The sequence below is a fragment of the Hypomesus nipponensis genome, chromosome 7, assembly GCF_054491055.1.
Source record: "Hypomesus nipponensis isolate SF chromosome 7, ASM5449105v1, whole genome shotgun sequence".
NCBI classification, from domain to species: domain Eukaryota; kingdom Metazoa; phylum Chordata; class Actinopteri; order Osmeriformes; family Osmeridae; genus Hypomesus; species Hypomesus nipponensis.
Window position 1 is genome coordinate 9,142,064 of NC_140367.1, and position 20,152 is coordinate 9,162,215.

At 45.3% G+C, this 20,152-nt stretch overlaps 4 protein-coding genes across 10 annotated transcripts; 1 reads left to right on the forward strand and 3 right to left on the reverse strand.

The window, feature by feature from the left end:
• Positions 1–564: 564 nt before the first annotated feature.
• mdm2 (MDM2 proto-oncogene) lies at positions 565–7,877 on the reverse strand. Of its 6 annotated transcripts, XM_084701013.1 has the most exons (12): positions 7,826–7,842; positions 7,566–7,625; positions 5,508–5,577; positions 5,330–5,404; positions 3,733–3,866; positions 3,254–3,303; positions 3,068–3,126; positions 2,838–2,925; positions 2,313–2,467; positions 2,012–2,158; positions 1,610–1,678; positions 565–1,501 (listed from the first exon to the last, which is right to left on the reverse strand). In XM_084701013.1, the coding sequence occupies exons 3-12, from the start codon at positions 5,565–5,567 to the stop codon at positions 800–802; spliced, it is 1,539 nt and encodes a 512-aa protein (XP_084557139.1). In that variant the 5' UTR covers positions 5,568–5,577; positions 7,566–7,625; positions 7,826–7,842; the 3' UTR covers positions 565–799. The 6 variants fall into 6 exon arrangements, with proteins under 6 accessions (XP_084557139.1, XP_084557144.1, XP_084557140.1 ...); XM_084701018.1 differs by lacking the exon at positions 7,566–7,625 and having other exon boundaries at positions 7,826–7,877; XM_084701014.1 differs by lacking the exon at positions 7,826–7,842 and having other exon boundaries at positions 7,566–7,640.
• Positions 7,878–11,545: 3,668 nt separating this feature from the next.
• LOC146276643 (achaete-scute homolog 5-like) lies at positions 11,546–12,239 on the reverse strand. The gene is made up of 2 exons (XM_084702103.1): positions 12,208–12,239; positions 11,546–12,095 (listed from the first exon to the last, which is right to left on the reverse strand). Exons 1-2 carry the CDS (start codon positions 12,237–12,239, stop codon positions 11,546–11,548), a joined length of 582 nt encoding a protein of 193 aa, XP_084558229.1.
• A 374-nt stretch (positions 12,240–12,613) lies between these two features.
• prdm4 (PR domain containing 4) lies at positions 12,614–17,705 on the forward strand. Of its 2 annotated transcripts, XM_084701682.1 has the most exons (13): positions 12,614–12,668; positions 13,115–13,170; positions 13,288–13,409; positions 13,529–13,702; positions 13,949–14,713; positions 14,856–15,005; positions 15,092–15,210; positions 15,293–15,378; positions 15,632–15,759; positions 15,931–16,383; positions 16,581–16,749; positions 16,896–17,208; positions 17,331–17,705. In XM_084701682.1, the coding sequence occupies exons 3-13, from the start codon at positions 13,289–13,291 to the stop codon at positions 17,481–17,483; spliced, it is 2,631 nt and encodes an 876-aa protein (XP_084557808.1). In that variant the 5' UTR covers positions 12,614–12,668; positions 13,115–13,170; position 13,288; the 3' UTR covers positions 17,484–17,705. The 2 variants fall into 2 exon arrangements, with proteins under 2 accessions (XP_084557808.1, XP_084557810.1); XM_084701684.1 differs by having other exon boundaries at positions 16,896–17,471.
• A 237-nt stretch (positions 17,706–17,942) lies between these two features.
• Positions 17,943–20,093, reverse strand: LOC146276645 (uncharacterized). The gene is made up of 4 exons (XM_084701686.1): positions 19,957–20,093; positions 19,421–19,549; positions 19,223–19,317; positions 17,943–19,032 (listed from the first exon to the last, which is right to left on the reverse strand). The coding sequence occupies exons 1-4, from the start codon at positions 20,079–20,081 to the stop codon at positions 18,278–18,280; spliced, it is 1,104 nt and encodes a 367-aa protein (XP_084557812.1). The 5' UTR covers positions 20,082–20,093; the 3' UTR covers positions 17,943–18,277.
• Between the last annotated feature and the right edge of the window lie 59 nt (positions 20,094–20,152).

A 20,152-nucleotide genomic window follows, 5' to 3' on the forward strand; every position in this document is an offset into this window, starting at 1 on the left:
TCAGCAGCCAATAGAAATGTGTGGTGCCTTCACCAATAAACCTACCCCACCAATCAGCTTATCATGTCTTGTTTCTCTGCTCGACGGTCAGTATTTACCATTAACATCTTTACCGTTTACATCTTAAACAGTTGTAGCCGCAATAAGTTTGACCTGAAAAAAATCATAACGGAAATATGAACCTCTGATTTGCTATAGTTTCGAATTGTGAATCTTGATATAACAGACTGATACAGCATTTAGGCTTCTTTACAAACTATGGGAAGACAATAGGATTTCAACCATTTCTCATGTTGAGATGACTTGTCCCGCTATACACAATTTAATGGATGAGGCGTGTAGACATGTATTTCAGACATTTTGTCCTATTTGACAATATTCGGCAGGTCTGATCATTGTAACCTTTTCCACAGTACTTTTGCATGTATGTGAAAAAAAAAATCTTATCTTAATGTTTATGTCCTGTACATCAACCACAGTAGACTAACCAGAAACAACCAGTGGGCAAGGTAAAGCCTCATTTTCAAATCTTCATTAATATTTTAAAAAAAAGCACACCAACCATTCAAGAACTGAATCTGTATTTAGAACAACACTGCAAACCGGTACAGAAATTTAGAAGAAATTAAAGCAAATAAATAAATCTATTTGAGTATATTAAATACAAATTATTTAGAGCCACCTCGCTTAGATAATCAATAGTTCATTTGCATCTGTGTGAATATTTAACATTAGTCTATTATATCTGGGTGAGGTTTTTCGGCATGTACTTCTGCAACTGCGTGTGTGTGTGTGTGTCTCAGCTCAGGTAGGTGAGCACCACAGACTGGATGGGCTCCCTGCAGACCGGACAGAGCTTGTTCCTCCTCTTCAGCTTGCGAGCACAAGGGTAGCAGGAGATGAGGTGGCCGGTGCGTCCGTGCACTATGCAGCCATTCTTGGGCCGGCTCTGACAGATGACGCAGGGCTCCAGGCAGCTGGCGGGCAGGTAGGCCTCCAGGCTGTTGAAGCGCTCCAGTTCTGGTAGTACCTCTTCCTGGCTGCAGGGGGGGGCGCTGGAGCGGCCGGAGCCCGGGGTGGAGCCCAGGCCGGAGGAAGAGAAGGAGGTGGAGGGTTGGGAGTTGGAAAGATCCAGCGAGTGCTGTCCGCTATTGTGGCCGGAGATTTGGGAGTCGGGGGCGGAGCTTTGGGAGTCAGGGGCGGAGCTTTGGGAATTGGGGGCAGAGCTTTGAGAGTTGGGGGCGGAGCCTTGAGAATCAAAGATAGAGTCTTTGGAGTCGGTGATGAGAGGAGTTTTGGCTCTCTTACCGTCTGGCACATCTAGTCCCTCCCCTTCCTCAAGGTAGGTGGTGCCAGGTTTGGGGGGCAAAGCCTTGAGGCCAGGGGCAGGGTTACTGGTGTCAGAGTCAGGGAACCAATCAGGTCTAAGCGTCCAGCAGCGGTTGCAATGACGAGGGAGGGGAGGGTTCAGCTCCTCACACTTGGAGCACTTCCAGTAGTCCTGAGAGAGAGACGCACACACACACGCACACACACACATATGGTCAGATGAATCAGGGGGAGAGAGAAAGAGAAGAGAGAGGGTCAGACTGGAGGAGATGGGACCTACTGCCTCTGTGATCTCTGTGTCCTCGTCAAAGTCATCCTCCTCAGCCTCAATGATGGTCACCTCAAACACCTGCAGGGGGAGGGGGGGGAGAGAGGAGGGGGGGAGGAGAGAGGATGGGTGGAAAGGAGTGGAATGGGGAGAAAGCAGAGAGGAGCATTAATCTCACTGCAATTTCATACTGAACCAATAGAGCAGCCTCTCAATGCTGGACCCCCAGCATTTTATGGCCAGTTATTTTAGCCACTAGGGGATGCTGTATATGTACCCATCCATTCTCCAAAGTGACTTACAAACTGCGTACTGAGAAATATAACCACTAGATGTCAACATCTACCCATGGATGCATCCCTCTCTCTCTCTCTCTTTCTCCTTCCCTCCCGTTAGCTCCAGGTGAGTGTGTACCTGGTCTTCATCAGATAAGTCCTCCTCCTGGCTGTATGCGTCAGAGTCCACTGACTCCACCTCAAACTCCACGCTAAAGTTGTCTGAGTCTGAATCAGAGTCCTGGGTCAGCGCATCCTCCACCTCACTGGCCAACACACTGGCCTCCTGGGGGAGGGGAGGGGGGGGGGGGGGCTAGAGAGAGGAATGGAGTTAGTAACAAAAGGCACGACCGCCTCGGGTCTTTAACAAAGTCCTGCTTTACATTGGAGGGCTTTGGCCCACTCAGTGCAAAGCTCTGGGGTTAAAGGTCAAGACTCACAGTGTTGCTGTGGGCGTCTGAGGACTCGCTGCTGCGGTGATCATGGACCAGCCCTCCAATTACACACCAGGATAGGCTCTGGTCAAAGGTCAGGGAGAAGCTGTCTGACTTGTGTCTCTTTCCGGGCTCACACTCCTCTTCCTCTTTGGCCGAACCTGCTCGGGAAGACAGCGCGCGCACACACACCATCATGTAACACATCAACATAGATGAACGTGTTAATAAACGTCAGCAACATCTGTGCAGTCATGTGCACACACCTCTCACTCTGACAGGCCATGCTGGGGTAAGTTACCCATCTGACCAGAGAACATAGTGTGTGTGTGTGTCTAATCTTCTTTACACATTCTCCCCAGAGTTCTCTGTCCCTAAATGGTCTCTGTTGGAGCTTGTCAACAGGACTATGCAAATAGACACAGATACATACTGCTTCCATCTTTCTCCACACACACACACACACACACACACACACACACACACACACACACACACACACACACACACACACACACACACGTGTCTCACCAGGTTCTGTGCTGCTCCTCCTCTTTCTCCTCCTCCTCCTTCCACTGTTCTGTGAAGTGGATGAAGAGTGACTATCTGAGTCGGTTCCCTGGAACACAACAACACAGTCATTAACTCACCAGACAGGACTGACGCGCACAGTGGAGAGCCAAATATTTGCAAAGCGGCAACAAAAAGCAATTTTGATCCCAAGATTGTAGCGTGTTCCAGTGGGGTGTTTGTGTTCTTACTTCAGGTCCTCGGTCTGGTTCACACTGGCTCCTTGGTTCTGAGAAGCCCTTCTGGGAATCTGGCAGGGAGAACCAGGCATGTTATACACAAACACACACACACAATATATCTACATCGGAATTTACTGATCGCCCAGTTAGATTCAAAATTCAAACGAGCTTCTAAAGCCCTTCCACACTGCTAACCTGGGTTTTTCACAGCGATGAGGTTTCTGGTGATCATGGAGAAGAGAACTCTTGGAGAGACACACACACCGGGGGTTACAACACTGATGGCTGCTCTCTCGATAACATCCGTTAGATCACATTCACAGAGAGCCACGCCAACCTCAACACCTGGGAGTGCTAACTGGCTGCCACGTGGTCTACACACACTTCAAAATCAAATCACACACATGCGTGCTTCCCAGGGGGTATTAGGCAGCTGTTTCCTCACCATGGAAACACCTTGAAACACGCCCGGGCAAACATAGGAGGGGTGTGTTCTACTGGTCATATGTGTGTGTGAGGTGTGTGAGTGTGTGCATGCTGTTGGATTGAGTGAGGAGTGTGTGTGTGTGCATGCATATTTGTGTGAGAGGACTGCGTGTGTGCTGTTGGATTGAGTGAGGAGTGTGTGCGCGTACGTCTGTGTGTTAAGTGTGAGAGGAGTGTGTGTTCCTTACCGTGGCTCCTTGACAGAAAAGCTGTCGACCCCCAGCACGGCCCCCAGAGGATCGCTGGCACAGTGGACCATGTGCTGCTGCTTCTGGTCATATAGCTGTTTTTGCACGATGTATTGGCCCAGGTAGAACAGCACCTGCAGGGAGACAGACCGGTCAGAACCAGCCGGAACCTGTTAGAGCTACAGCACGGAGGCTGGAGCAAGGACCAAAACAGCATGGTTAAGAGGGACGGGGCCGAGGAAACCAAAATGCCCTGGATGAGTGGGACATGAATTACGAACCAAAATGCCAAACGCCCAACCTAGCTCACTCAGACATTCCACTGGCCTGCCACAGTGACCACAGCTGAGTCAGCTTAAGAAGGACAGCTTAAGAAGGACAGGACAGTCATCTACCATGGTTGGCTGGCTGCACAGCCCAGACTGACTCATCCAGTGAGTAACTCACTGTGAGTATACCCACTTCATCTTTCTGGTTGTTACAGCAGAAAATCATCTGATCACGTTTACATGGAAACAACAATCAGTTTACAAGTACACAACAGCAGGGGTCTGTAACCAATAGGTGAGAGAGGGAGACCAAAAGTGAAAGAGACAGTCAGAGAATGACAGACCTGGAGAGAGATAGATTAATAATAGATCTGAAAGTGAAACTGATTTTATCAGAAATGAATGAAATACAATTGGACAATTAGCCAACCAGACAGGGTTCACACCCCACTAAGGAATGTAAAATAGTTTCATGTCGTACATTTACGTTAAATGATACTATCCAAAACACTATCTAAATAGTCCGTATAGAAAGAACAGCAAAAGATCAAGAATCAGATATGCATAGCTCTACAGTATTTAAGTAGCCAGTCAAAGAACAGTGTGTGTTTTTCAGCCACATCACAAAGTAACCAGTATCAAAGCTTGCACTCATCGGCACAAACACTGAAATAACTTATGTGATGCAGCAGTCAGTCACACTCACTCAACTAAACATACCCAAAGCATGCAGAACAGTCTGACTGCTTGAACACTGGGACAAAGATTAAGTAGATTTCTTCACGAGAGATAAAGAGTGATTTAATCCAAGGTTAGAGTACACATTCTCTATATACTAGGAGACTTAGTCACGTTCACTAATCTGTCAGCAGGGGACAGTTGTCATAGCTACAGACAGATAGGCAACAACAAAAATGATGATTAAAAGGTCAAATTGATTAAATTTGTCCAGTCCACTCATGACAAAAGCTTCATCAATTCACTACTGTTAGGTACATCTGATCTGATATAGGTTTAGATTATTTATCATTTGTTTTGACAGGCTGCTGGGAAGGGAGTCAGGAGGCTGGGCGGTTAGGGAATCGGGCTGGTAATCAGAAGGTTGCTGGTTCGATTTCCGGCCGTTCCAAATGACATTGTGCCCCCGGGCAAGGCCCTTCACCCTACTTGCCTCAGGGAGAATGTCCCTGTACTTACTGTAAGTCGCTCTGGATAAGAGCGTCTGCTAAATGACTAAATGTAAATGTAAACAGAGGAGGATGGGACTACTAAATAATTCCAACATCTGTACCTCTACTTGTTACAAATGGCAAATAAACAATATCTACCTCCTTCATGGTGTACAGCTCCTTGTTTGCACCTGCATGCTTTAATAATGAGAGCAGTTCAACTTTGGGTCTCACCTGAGAAGAAAAAAATAAAAAATAAATAATGCTTTGATATTTCATTGTGGAGAAATTGTGCACATAGAAATGCAAGGTTTGTGTGCTGTGGCTGCTTAATTACCAGTTCCTCGTTGTCTGCTGTGTTGATCTGAGAACTGCTTAAACAATTATCAGATGTCATGTTGATTTAGCTGTGGAAAGACAGAAACAAGGAAAATACATTCAAGTTTGCAGTACAGAACTATATAAAAATAAGTTTTTTTACAAAATGACATACCATGGCAAGACATGCTCAACGGATGAAAACAAGCTTACCTAATTAAATACAAGTAGATATCTTATATACAGATCTAAACTCCGCAGCTATACATAAAGTGCTTCAGCGTCGCCGGTTACAGGGAAACCACTTCCCGGTCCCCCGCGCATTTAAGTAGGCAGACACAGACATGTCAGGGCTAGCAAGTACGCCGAGTGGAGATGCGATTGGACGCAGGAGCGACGCGGCAGGGGAAACTGACATGTCGGAGCATGAAATACAGTGACGTGACTCACCAAGCGGCCAACGAGCGCTAGGTTCCTATTATGAGTCCTTAACTTGCCGCTGCAGCGGGGATTTGCCCGGGCATGTCTGCCTTTCCGAAGGCGCACCGCCCAGCCCTGCCGCCTGCGCGTCTAATCTCACTGTGTAATAACAAACCGATTGAGTGAGTGACACGGACAGAGTGACTCTCTATTATAAATAAAGGAAACAGCCGGGCAGTGTGACAGGTGAAGTATCGGACCAGTTGGACATGATGACTGCAGTTAGTTTGGAGTACCGTTTACATAGCACTGGACAATATGCAAATCACTGGAATAGAGAAGTGGAACAGCACTTCTTCGCTCCGGTTGAGAGATCCAACTGAGCTAGCTAACCTAGTTTGATGTTTCTGACAAACAACTAACGATAGCCAACGCCTGGGGAACTAATCTTCTGATATCTTTCAGGACATGTTAAGAACTTCAAAAAGTAATCTCCCTTTCAAGTAAATAACATTACATTTATTAATTTGCCAGACGCTTCCATCCAATGCAATGTACAAATACTGCATTAAGTAAAGCAGAAGATGACGGATCACAAGTACATACTAGTTAACTAGCTAGTTCTAACGGTGCTTGGCGGTCTGAGTCGAGGAATGGTCTGTATTCACTAGTCACATCGCAAAGTAACAACATTTTAAAAAGCTTTGCCTGGCATGTTGAATACAAATGTGATATTACTACAGTGCAACAATAGCGTCACTTGCAGTAACGCACAGTACAGTTTTGGCAAAGTTTAAACGGTTAGCTCACTGCCAGAGCTCCATGGCGACTGAAAGGAGTAATTAATACACCACTTCAATATCACATAGCAAGAACATACAGTTAACTCATCAGGACTTGGCAACTTGTCAGATATGTGACCTCGCCTTACGTTAAAGTGCTTGTCAATTCAACTCAGTCATTTGTCATGAACAAGTATAGTAAACCACAGCCTCACATTAGCCAGGTAAAGTTGGCTAGGTAGCAATACTGTGGCTCACAGCAAATAGGAAATACGTCGTGTCTTTAGATTATAATGAACACAATATGAATAACTAACATGACATATATAATACAATCTACTGAAGACATTACGGGGTTTCCAACTTTTGCAAACTAGCTTCATAGCTGGTTTGCTCCCAGTGGATTACAATATAGCTAGAGCTAGCTCTACTCTATGCCTTCCCCGCCAAACAGTATCTCCAAAACAAAGACCTAATAATATTGTAATCTAGTACTAACATTAACCAATGAAACTTATTTGTAAAATAGCTCAGGGTGATAAAATGTGTCCTTCTCTCTTTCGTTGCCTTGCAAAACAATTGTATGTTTACCTGGAGAACGGGACGTTACAGTAACACACAAGCTGCGTTCCCTCTTCAACATCTAACGGCTAAAACAATTAGGAAACTTCGAGGATGACGGGCCTAGTAGCTGTGTAGCCAATAGCAACAACTCAAAACGTGTCAAACCGTACAATTGTAAGCCTAAATATTCCACCAAATTGGATATTATAGTTGTTACTAAGATATCTTTTAAATAATGTGCATGTTTATGTTGGAAAGACTGGTATTAATGATATCAGCACAAATTAGTAGCACAGGCTATGAACACTTACTTTGACAATCGTCGTTTGAGGTTGTGTAATTTGTCGCCCCTAGCGGTTGAAGTTTAAACGCTGCACGTGCCGCACGGAAGACATAAAATTAGTTTGGTACTGGTGCAGTTAGCGTGTAAAGTAGCCCCCGAGTGTTTACACACACACACACACACACACACACACACACGGTAGGCTATTTATTACACTCAGGTAGTAAATGCAACGTTTGTTCGTTGTGCTATTTGTCGACTCTACAAAGTTAATTGCCAGGGACTCACTGTTAAGAACTGAGGTGCATAGACATAACCCGAGGTGTATCAATGATGAGTATCAATCATAGAGTTAGGTATCAATAGGTCAATTAATCAACACATGGCTTCTTGTTCTTCCTTTGATTGGCGCGTTGCAGCCAACTTAAAGATGCATATACCGCCACCTACTGTGCAGGAGTGAGTGGCTAATCACTGCTTACCTATAGGTATACATTTCAACCTACACAAGACTGCTCGAATCTACACATTGCCGTACCCTCCCCACCTATGCCCCCAACCACTGCAACCACCCCAACCATGCTCCAGCCTGCTCCAGCCTCCCTGAATTCTCAGCCAACCTTTACCTGTCTACATAATACAATACGCAATGCAACAATACATGCTCTGTATACACCAAACACCCCTCATAGGACCCAGTGTCATGTCTCCCTCTGACCTTCAGAGTTGCATTCAACCCTGTGTGCCAAAATCCTCATCCTGTTCCACCCCTCCTGCTCCCTCCTGCTCTCTCCTGCTCTCTCCTGCTCCCTCCTGCTCCCTCCTGCTCTCTCCTGCTCCCTCCTGCTCTCTCCTGCTCTCTCCTGCTCCCCATCACACATACCTGCTCACCAGATAAAACCCCGAAATGGTTTAATTTGATAGGTCATGTTACACCATCCATGTGATGATGATGGAAAAAAGATTGTTGCTGTCGATATTTCTTGTCTGTAGGCAATTCTAAATATAGAATAGGCCAACATTTTACTGAAGTCACTTGATCACATTAAACTGAGTATGTGATCTTCACATGGTTGCTGTGAAATCTTCCCCAGTCTGTCGCGGACAATGGTTTGTTTGTCCCTGTGGCCTGATTCAACACTTCCACACACTGTTTGATGAATTTGTGCATTCCCACATGCCAACATACATGTAAGAGCATGGGTATCATGCGTTGAAATCACAGGAAAAACAAAACCACCAGTTTATGCTCTAACGTTGTTGTATACCAAACTTAAACACCAGGAAAATGTGGGGCCTGTACTGAAGTGGGGAGGCTAAAACTCAGTGGTTAGAGTACTTGACTACAGATCAAGAAATCCCAGGTTCTTATACCCCAGTTGTGTTAATTTTGGTTAAAAGTATCTGCTAAAATTCTTGATTAATACAAGGGTTCTTTCATCAGGAGGAAACCTATTGTTATTTGGGGTCCTCTGAAGACTCCACAATCACTTACGGACAAGATACTCACATGGGTATGAAATGACAGATGATTCTTGGCAGTCCACTAAAATGTCATAATTAAACATTCTGAAGACTTTTTGCTATCTAATTCATACCTTTTGCACTTAACAATGTTAAGGAATCTTATTTTTGGGATTTGAACAGTAATCTAAGATTAGACCACTTGATATTCACTCCTGAAATTTATATCAAGCCTTATATATTTATATCACTGACTTGTTCCATGATACTTGGTCTACTTAAAGATCCAGTCTCACTGATGAGGTTTCACTGATGTGAATCTGTGGCCCTCTAGTGGTGGTGACCATTATAACTTCCCAACACCTGGATATACAGACAACAATATGTTTAATGGGAGCTGAAGCAACATCATTATTAATCAGCGAACAAATATAAAATTTGGACAATATAGTCTGTCCAATCGTTGCCACTTAGGAGCTAGAGATTATATAATGTACAATAGAGGTGTTCATTTATTGGAAATGTCTAAAACCAACCACTTTAGCTGCCATGTCAGTCTCCTATACCTCTACCCTGCCCTGTGTTCCCAGCTTTTTACTGATCATCCCAGCCCATGTTTCCGCCCTGCCTGCTGGGGTTCTGTCCAGACTCGTTAAACCTTTCTCCCTGGTGGTCCCGCACTGAAGCTAGCTCAGCTGATAACACTTATCTGTACTACCTATCACTCCACACAGAGCTAACTGAGACACACATACATGCTCACACAGTTTGTCTTTCTTATACCTTCACATGCATAGACCTGACACACACAAACACATATTTCACACACACACCACAGTTGGCTTTTGTCCTCCAAAGGAATATATACATTAGCAATGGGCTAATCAATTTCAATGTCCACCACCAGGCCAAATGTCATTTTTACAATACGAGGTGAACATTAACTGAGTTGGAGGCAAATTGGCTGAACTATTCTGCTTGACAGTATATCTGCTATCAATCTGTCTTGTGTTCTGCCTGTGATGGTTTCCATGGCTGCCCCAGTTCCTGTTGTTATGTTCACCTGCCATTCTTTGCCGACCTGTTCCCAGGACAGTGCAGTGGGTGATCATAAAGGAGTGAGGATATGGAGAAGGTGATTGTCCCCAAGTGTGTGTTAACCCATGAGACAATGTTGGCTCAGTGCCTGTGCTTCTCTGTTTGGCGCAGAGAAGGGATGCTGTTGCTGTTTGGGTTGATACTTCTGCAAGCAAAGACATATACAGTATAATAATTTCCTTGCACATAGAGAGAGAAAGAGAGATGGATTACATTTTGTGCAACACACATTCATGCTTCTATGGTAAGAGATGTTCTCTATCAGACATCTTCTCCTCAATGCAAAATCACACCCACCCATTAGCATCAACAAAACCTATGAAATTGCTTTGTGCCAGGTATGCAAGCACCTGAGAAATCTATGCAGGAATCTGATTGAAATCTCAACCAAAACAGAAAACATCCATTATGGCAGAGTTTTCTTTTAATAAAAGTAGCTCTTGCACCCCATCTTAACATTTGTACTGAACCATATATACCCACCTGGGTACCTGCACTCAAGGTAATTATTGCTTCTAACGTGCATTACACAACCAAACACCTTTGTGTGGATGTGTCATGCCTCTATGACACTGAACATGATTGTTCCTTGCCAGCACGGTTCACCTGCTCTCGACCCTGCTGCTCTCCCTCTCTCCCACTGCAACCAACACGCTGTATGTGCCTGTATTAATGTTTGTCCCTTCTGCGGTTTCCCTATCAGAGAGATATAGGAAGTGCACGCTACCCCGGTGCAGGTATGAGGAGAAGGGTGGAAAGATAAACAGATAAATAAATGGAGTGGTGGATGGAGGGATGTGTGGCAGCATTCTGATGTTTACCTCTAAGCTTCCTCTCTGAGGCTGAGGGCTCTCTTTTCAAATGCATTCCTCAGGCTATTAGAGAGATGCGCCACGGAAAGCTACTCCAGATGGGGGTTGAGGAGGAGGTGGAAGAGACTTGGGAATGTTGTAGAAATATCATATGAAACCAATTGCTTTCCAATAATAATAGCAATCAGCTTTGTATAAACGCTGATTCTTATGGGCAATTATGTCATCAACTCAGTTATGATTACAGACAGATGTAAAATGTGAAATTGTTTTAATCATCCCCAAATACTGCTTGTTATTGAATGTACCATCTCTAATTTAATCCCTTGAGTGCATTACCTTCAAAGGCTTCAAAGATTGCAATGGAGTAAAGGAAAGTTAAATGTGTTATATATACATACAGGGCATTGCCATAATTGTATGTGTTGCAAACAAACATGAAACATACATGAACAAAAGCTGGAGATGACTCCAGACACAGAAACGCAAGAACTGTGATCTATTTCCCCTCTAGAAAAATAATGCAACATGCTAGTTTAAGCATTTGATGGTGACACCTCATGTAGCAGGGCATGGCAACATGGTTCATTTGACCGTTTGCAAAAAGTACGCTAAATAGTTTCAGCATTTCACTCTAGTAGTGAACCTCTCCACAGTCGCTCAGGCTGGCTCTGGACTCCCCATCGCTGTTATTACACTCTACCCTCTGCGGCGCTGACGCACTGATGCGCCTCTCTCCAAGTGACATTTCAATTCCACCAGTAGATCCGTTGAAGTCCAAGAGACCCTGCAAGTGTTTAATGTAGTCTATTGCTGCACGCAGCGTCTCTACCTTACTGAGTCGTTTGTCCTCGAACTCTTGGGGTAGATGCTCACGAAGACGCATATAACCCTCGTTCACGCAGCGCACCCGTTGCCGCTCCCTCTCGTTTCGTTTGCGGATGAACGTGGGCTCGAAGGAATAGTCATACATGTCGAGATGCCCGTGAAAAGGAAAATAGGAAAGCCGCCCTGCGAATCTAGGACCATAAACTGGGCCCAGGTAAGTTGCATCCAGGTGAAATGGCGCCAGTCTTAGTGCGTCCTTGTATTGCGCTGCGTGATGCTCCATGGAGATGCCAAGCGCCAAGGGTCGGACGTATGGGATTCGCTCGAAAAACTGTTCGGCGTGGTGAGACATTTCTCTGAAAAGAACGTATTAATCAGTATTTAGGGTCCTGTGGAAACGATATAGTAATGGTGCATAATAAAATAGCAACGTTCCAGCCCATCAGACAATTAATTAATGGGTTTTACCTCCTCTCAAGTTCTTCATCGTCTCTCATCATGCGTTGATCGTTTGTCCGTTTGGTAAAGGACTTTCCTGAACTTTGGTGATGTGTGACCCAGTTGACCAAATCTGCCAATGTGACGAATGTCAACTTTTCTTTTGGTTATAATAGTGGAGGCTGTTATGAACTGGGCGGAGATACAGCCTTTTACCACCAGCACTCCATGCTCCTCCATGCAAAATAAATAAACCATCTCATCCTAGCGCACTAACTGTAGTTGGCCAGGTGAGAAAAAACAATCCTGGTTTATCGATTTACATAAGTACAGGTTTGTTAGCTACACCAGGGCTCACTATGTACTTTTGTGACAGTCTTATAATTCTAAAATACATAAACGGTGCACACATCCTGTGACACAGCTCCTGCTGCGCATGCCCAGTAACAACAGCACACAATGTCATGGACGCTTTCAGGGAGGATATCTTGGTATGTTATTGTTTTCACAGAGTCTTCAGCCACAACGTTTTAGTTCATTTATTTTAAACAGGATGCAGACCGTATTACATCATTAGGTCAATAAACTCGTACGATCAAATGCGGGCTTGACGTAGACTCCATTATTTGGTTGTATTGAATATAATCTTCAGATTTAGGCTAGTCTAGCTAGCTAGGCTATTTAGCTAGTAGCTAGCTAGCTCTAGCTAACAAACCAAGCGTTTAACATGCTTCAAATTGCATTAAGAATGTGAGTATTAAGCTACTAAAATAGAGCTGCCAATGACACATTTGGAAGATAGCTAGTCAGTGAAGCTGTACTAGCTATCTAACTTAGCCTTTAAACTGTTCGCATAATCTAAATAGCTAACCAACGGTGTATGTCTTGCAATGTGTTTAAAATATTGCCTAATGTTATTATGTCTCTCCTCTATAAGCATTGGAATGCAATCTCCTCGTCGTCGTTAGTGAAAATGAACCTCTGAACAATCAGGTAACCAGTTAGTTACAGTTTATCCAGCTCCTGTTGCTGGTGCCTGTAGCTGTTTAGCTAGCGAGCTATAAACAGTCAACTACTCTGTCCTAAAAACCCTGAATCTTATATTTCCAGAATGAATGACATGAACCTCAGTCCAGTGGGCATGGACCAGCTTAGTGTGCCCTCTGTGAGTGCCAGCCACATGGGTCTGCCCACCTCCCCAACCCACAACCACAACCCAATACCCACACCAGGTGACTACACTTTTTCTGGTCAGAACAAAGCTTCAATGAGCTTCTGTACAAGACCTTTCTCTTCAAGATGTGTTACTTTCTGTAAGGCAGAGAGATAAGCAGACGTTGTTTTTCTGCAGGCATGCCGGTGGCCATACCCAGCTTGGGTCCTTCTCTAGGGTCCTTGCCGTCAGCCCTGTCCCTCATGCTTCCGCATGCAGGGGTGATGTGTGGCCTCCCTGAGAGGAACTACTCGCTGCCTCCTCCACCCTACCCGCACTTGGAGAGCAGCTACTTCAGACACATACTACCTGGTAGTGTTTGACAGAAGTGTGCTGTACTGTACTTCTTTTTCCAACTAATTGTAGCCCTTATATAAGTATGATGGATCATTTATAGTTCTAGAACATTTATGGATTGCTCCGAGACATATTTTATTATCTATTCACTTAAAGTCGAATGTGATTAGTGGCTTTTGCCAGGCATCTTCCATAGTAGCTGGAGTTGGAGGTTAGTGAACATGTGAACCTTACAGTATTTGCTATGTTCTCTCTCTGAAGGTATCCTGTCCTACCTGGCTGACCGTCCACCTCCCCAGTACATCCACCCGAGCAGCCTCAACATGGATGGGACTCTGGCCGTGCCCAGCAACAACCCCCCAGGCATGGACCACTACAGTGGGCCGGGGGGCCCCCTAGAGCAGGGTCTGGTGTCCCTGGACTCCCGACAGGTGGGGGGTCAGGGGGACCTTCACTCGGGCGGCAACCACGAGGTGCAGCTGGACTCCAATGGACTAGCCATGGAGTCACGAGTCAGCAGCCCCATGTCCCCTGACCGCATGAGGGAGGAGCTGGCCTCTATGGAGGGGGTAGGGGTGGTGGCTGAGAACCAGCAGCAGCTTGGGGGGAGGTCTCAGAACCACGAAGGCCTGGGTGGGGTGGACTCTTCTGGGAGTGTGATGCCCCTGCATGGACCCCCTGGGCTGGAGCTGTCGGTGGTGATGGAACCTGAACACCTGGGGGGTCGGGTAGGGAACGCAGGGGGAGGAGGAGGAGGGGGCCTGGGGGAGGCCCTCCATACGTCGGGTGAGCTGAACTCTGGGGTGGTCAGTGTGGTCCTGTCAGGCTCCATGGCTCCCCAATCCCAGCTGGAGCCCGTATCCCTGCATGGGCACACGGGGATGGGCCTGGAGCAGGTAAACGTGTCCCCCATCACAGCCGAGGTGTCCCTGGGGCCAGAGAACAGCCTGGTGCTGGTCAACTCCACCCTGCAGCTGGAGGACTCAACGTCCAACAAGGAGAACATGGTCACCGCCTTCACCATCTGTGAGTCTGACTCTGCATGCCATTTTGACTGTCACGGTCATTTCGGATTGCAGTCCAAATACACTAATTCAACCGTTGTGCCAGTGCAGTGGTTTGGCGAAATTCTCCGTCTGTTAACGTGATCTGTGTTGTGTGTTTACAGGGTGTACCCTGTGTGAACGCTCCTATCCCTCCGACTGCCCAGAACACGGTCCAGTCACCTTCATCCCTGACACGCCCATCCAGAGCCGTGCCCGTCTCTCCCTGCCCCGCCCCCTTTGCCTCCGCATCTCTGTAGCTGGCGAGCCTTTGGGTATGTCAGACACACATCTCAACAAGTGTGTGTTTGTGTGTCATCAAGTGTGCATCATATACTATGTGTGTTTCTCTGTGTCTCAGGTGTGTTTGCGCGAGACATCATTCCCCCCAGGACCTGCTTCGGGCCAATGGTTGGGCAGCACTGTAGCAATGTCGACCTTTCTGATTGGCCGGACAAGGACACACCCCAGATATGGAAGGTCAGTAGGCTGATATTTACAGCCTGATTATGAAGTGTGCATAACGGCAAAGCTGGTGACACCATCCATGTTCCTGTGTCAGATGTTCCACAACAACGTTTTGGAGTTCTGCATTGTGACCACAGATGAGAACGAATGCAACTGGATGATGTTTGTCCGAAAGGCAAGGTAACGCTCTCGCGGTGCAAGCCTATTCACCAGTGAATAAATTCAAACTGTAGATACATACAGAGAGCATACATATAATTTGGAATACAAATCAGACATGCATGTACGTTATATGTATACATGTAGGTGTCTAGACAACAGAACGTCTCAGAGGGCAAGCCTCTGAAGAATGATATTGAAACGTGATGGTGATCAAATCAAATCAAATTTATTTGTATAGCCCTTTTTACACGCAATGACGTTCTGTGTGCAGGACCAGTGAGGAACAGAACCTGGTGGCCTACCCTGACAACGGCAAGCTGTTCTTCTGCACCTCCACGGAGATCCTGCCTGACCAGGAACTGCTCTTCTACTACACCAGAGAATACTGCAGGCAGATGGGTAGGAACGCAGTTCAGTTGACCCCCTTCGTTTTCAATCAGTCTCCTTGAGTGAGACCAAGCTTTCCCGGTTATGAGGTCATATCGAAGGGTAGACCTTGAACTCCTGTCGGCTGAGAGTGCGATGTTCTGAATCTTAACTGAGGATCTGTGTCCTGTCCCCCATGTGTAGTTGTCTCCCAGGTGCCTGAGGGTCAAGTCTGTCAGTGTGGGAAAGAATGCTCGTCCTTCGCTGAACTCAAGTCTCACCTAAACAGCCATAACAGCCACAGCCACCCCCATGCCCACAGCCCCTCTCAGGACCACTCGCAGCAACAGCAGCAGCAACACCACGCCCACCAGGAAGAGAAACTAGCCAATGGGACCTCGAGCTCCTCCTCTTCCCCCTGGCCCTGCCACTCGCATAACAACAGCCTCTCCGGCACCAACACGAACACTGCCGGTCACGGCCACGCGAGGGAGAGGAGGTTTAAGTGCAGCGTGTGCTCCAGGGCCTTCACCACCACCACCAAGCTCAACGTCCACTTCATGGGTCACGTGGGCATGAAGCCACACAAGTGTGAATACTGCAGCAAGGCCTTCAGTGACCCCAGTAACCTGCGCATGCACCTCAGGATCCACACAGGTGAGGTCACTGGCGAACACACGGGACATGGAAACTCCATTTCTGTCCCATTTCAAGTCTCTCTGTCACTCTTCACTTCCTCTGTCTTTGTCGCACATGCACGTCTTAACGTCTGACAATCGATTCGTGGCCACGCTGTGTCTGTCCACACACACTGATCACCGACGTGATGGTTGCTGTGGTGGACCTCCTCCCAGGTCAGAAGAACTACAGGTGTACGGTGTGTGAGAAGTCCTTCACCCAGAAGTCCCACGTGGCGTCTCACATGGTGATCCACACGGGAGCCAAGAAGATGAACTGCGAACTCTGTGACAGGACGTTCATCAGGAAGCACGACCTCAAGCAGCACATGTTCACACACACGCAGTAAGACCAAGTTTGCTGTCCTCACGGACACACTGTAGAGGGTGTGGTGCGTGAAGCTATGTGTGGTTATATCAATTTTGTGGTCTTTCCAAATGGATTAACTTCTCCCGTCAATTTCCCTTTCCAATTTCCTTTTGTACCACCAGGGAGCGCCAGATCCAGTGTCCGAAGTGTGACAAACACTTCCTGAACACCAACCACCTGAAGAAACACATGAACTCTCACGAGGGCAGGCGGGACTACATCTGTGAGAAGTGTCACAAGGCCTTCCTCACCAAGTACCACCTCACACGCCACCTCAAGATCTGTAAGGGCCCCAAAACGGACAGGGGTCCCCGGCAGGATGAGGAGGGGGAGGAAGAAGAGGAGGAGGAGGAGGAAGAGGAGGAGAACGATAGTGGAGGTGGAGGAGTGGAAAGACTTATCGATCCAACAAGCAGCGAGGACTGTGCTTTAGAAGTAAGTGGTTATGCTTCCGAAAAATCCTTATCACCTCATCATTGACTCAGCATTCTATCGTGCCTCATTTATCATGTTAATTTATTTGGCTTTTTTTTTGTATTTGTATCTTTTCTGTCCAGTCTAAATTCTTTTGTCTGGATGCTTGCCAAAAAATGAACCAATTAAAATGCCATACAGCATACATATGTCACAGCAAACAAAATCACATTGATAATAGCAAAGAACTTTACATTTTCATGCCGTACACTGAGTATATGAAATTGACATATTAAGATGTGTGTACTCATCTTGATAAAGTAAACATTTTAGCTTTTTAAATGTGTGTCACATGGCAGTGAACTTCTTGGAATTTGTCCGGGTCAGATTGTTATTTTGTACATACGTCACTTTTTACTCAAAGTATTTATGGAAGAGAAGAATTTAGTTCAAATCAAGACTGTGTTCTGGTGCTGAATGAATGTGAGCGTGTTGTTAAATAAATATCTTTGTTAATATTTCTGTATTAGTTCCTTAACAATACTAGATTATATTGGTTGCTGACTTATGCCAGGAGCAAGGGGAACTGGGATGTGGATTATGGTCTGGTATGTAGGTAACAAAGTATAGAAGCACAACAGGTGAAACTTAATAGTTTGTTCCATTGCAACAGCTGCAGAGCCCCTTCTCTGCCATTTTGGACTGTGAATCCAATTAAATGTGACTCCAATGAATATGCTGTATAAAAGGTACAAAATTATCAATATTTCACCACATATATTTAATGTTGCTTCCAAAATAATTTGTTAAACAATTATATACATATATTGCAATATAAATATTACATTAAAAAAACTTACTTATTACATTTTGTCGAAGAACCAAAGCCAAAATGTGAAAACCATTCCTTCAGTTACATGAATTACTGATGACTTGTGTGCATGAAATATGATGGATTCTGATCTGTATACTGTATATCTAACCATGTAGATGAGTGACTTTTTGTACTTCTCCTTGTCACACACCACCCCCCTCTGACATTGCTTGTAAAAAGGGCTATACCATGATCTCCAGAGCTACAAAAGAGTGTTTAGTGGGAATCAAACTGACTGTCTAGTGGATAGTCCATTGGTTCCTCTACCTGGTCCGATGTAGCTCCTGTATTAGCAGTGACTACTGGATCTGCAGATTCCCACATGGAATCCATCTCAGCTTCTCTACAGTCAGTATTCACATAACTGTGGTCGTCCAAAACCTTTATGGAATTAATGGCAATCCTGGGACTATCCTGGGAGGTATAGCGACGTTCAGCTGAGTTAAGCTTCTGCAGTGTGCGGACAGATGGCATAGAGAACACATCGAACAGTAGCTTGTAACATTTTGGACTGGCCTGGAGCAGAGCCAAGAAGAAAGCTTTTTCCTGACTAGTCCACCGGAAACCAAGAGCCTTGCATTGAGACACGCGTATCTGTGTACTCATAAAAGCATAGGCTTTGGCTGGTAAGAGTTCCTTCAACTGCTTCAACACTGACTGAACAGTCGTTCTGGTCTTCTTTAGCTGGACGTGTTCCCTCACTTTTTTCTTCAGTTTACACACCTGGGACTCCAGGTTCCTGATCTTCATCTTCAGGGTACGTTCCTTGGCAGCAGCTTCAGGGTTTGTTGGCAATGATGTCGAGGGCAACAGTGGTGTCGGGGGCAACAGTGGTGTCTGTGGCAACAGTGGTGTCGGTGGCATCGAAGGTCCTGCTACAGTAGCATCAGGTGTTGTGATGTCTGTCTCTGAAACACTGTCTGCAGAGGGTGAGGCTGCATTTGATGGTTGAACAACATTACTCTTTTTGCCTGTAAAAAAAAGCAACCACACAGTATTTTTTTAATTCTTTTTATTACTAAAATCACTTTACAGCCAAACAACAAAGGTATTTCTATCAATTAACAGATAATAAGACTTACTCCTAAATGGATAATGCGACTACATGACCATATAATGCACTCTGTATCCCTGTATTTATACAAGGAGAATCTTACTTACTTAACTCCAGACGTTTCTTTGGTGGCTTTCTTAGTGGGGGTGGATGGTTAGAGGCATCCTTTGTGGGCACTGCATCCCATTTCAATCCAGCATGGCTACAAGATAATCAAAAAGATACATGATTACCCTTTATTGGCAGATTCATCTCTAAAAGTATTTTTTTTACTTGATAGTGAAATTTGATCAGTATATACATACACATCAGATGGCCTCTTGAACTGGCTAGGGTCAAAATGTGCACTGCACACCCTGTAGCTCTGATGGAGTTGCTGAGAGTTTATCCCTTTCAAAGATACATTCCTGAGATTCTGCACCCATCTTGCACACCTGTAAATTAATTAGTTCATTCATTTCACTTGTGGGCTACTTTACAATTTAGATATTACAATTAACGAGAACAACTGAGAAGGGAAAAGACTAGGCTACATTAATTCTAAAGCAGGAGGAGAAAGTTGAGGCTATAATCTCGCAGTTTCAAATTTTAATAACCCCATTCTTACTGAGACATATCCATATTATTTAAAATTCATATGATTTTTATGGCTATATAGTACTGAAGGACCTGCAGTTTCTAATACACAGTACAGCACAGTAGCAGGCAAAAGAAACGTGGGCTAAAGTTAGCAGGTGAGGTGTACAGTAGTTACCTACCACTGTACTGTAGCTGACGCTATCATTGCTCACACTTGAAAATAGCCTTCATTTTACATTTTTTGTGAAACATTATTTATTACCTGTCAGGGTTTGCAGGGAAACGGTGAAAAGCAAGATGTTGACTGTTGAACTGATAGTTCATACAGTTAATTGCTGAACATAATTTTCGGCTGTTTTTCCATTTAGACTTCGTTTTTGTGCTCATGGTGTCAGTACAGTATTGGGTTGTGTACTGTAATCAAATAGTATAGAATATAGTGCTTAAACTGTTGTCTC

Excerpts from the sequence above, each read along its gene's own strand:
- mdm2 (XM_084701018.1), bottom strand. The coding sequence starts at position 5,567 with ATGACATCTGATAATTGTTTAAGCAGTTCTCAGATCAACACAGCAGAC. Across the intron at positions 3,867-5,329 it reads AGCTGTACACCATGAAGGAG|GTGCTGTTCTACCTGGGCCA; the intron begins GTAGATATTGTT and ends GTCTCCCTGCAG. Across the intron at positions 1,502-1,609 it reads ACACAGAGATCACAGAGGCA|GACTACTGGAAGTGCTCCAA; the intron begins GTAGGTCCCATC and ends TCTCTCTCTCAG.
- LOC146276643 (XM_084702103.1), bottom strand. The coding sequence starts at position 12,239 with ATGATGAGAGACGATGAAGAACTTGAGAGGAG. Across the intron at positions 12,096-12,207 it reads GATGAAGAACTTGAGAGGAG|AGAAATGTCTCACCACGCCG; the intron begins GTAAAACCCATT and ends CGTTCTTTTCAG.
- prdm4 (XM_084701682.1), top strand. The coding sequence starts at position 13,289 with ATGAATGACATGAACCTCAGTCCAGTGGGCATGGACCAGCTTAGTGTG. Across the intron at positions 14,714-14,855 it reads GGTCACCGCCTTCACCATCT|GGTGTACCCTGTGTGAACGC; the intron begins GTGAGTCTGACT and ends GTGTGTTTACAG. Across the intron at positions 16,750-16,895 it reads CACATGTTCACACACACGCA|GGAGCGCCAGATCCAGTGTC; the intron begins GTAAGACCAAGT and ends TTGTACCACCAG.
- LOC146276645 (XM_084701686.1), bottom strand. The coding sequence starts at position 20,081 with ATGAGCACAAAAACGAAGTCTAAATGGAAAAACAGCCGAAAATTATGT. Across the intron at positions 19,550-19,956 it reads TTCCCTGCAAACCCTGACAG|GTGTGCAAGATGGGTGCAGA; the intron begins GTAATAAATAAT and ends ATTAATTTACAG. Across the intron at positions 19,318-19,420 it reads TTCAAGAGGCCATCTGATGT|CCATGCTGGATTGAAATGGG; the intron begins GTATGTATATAC and ends ATTATCTTGTAG.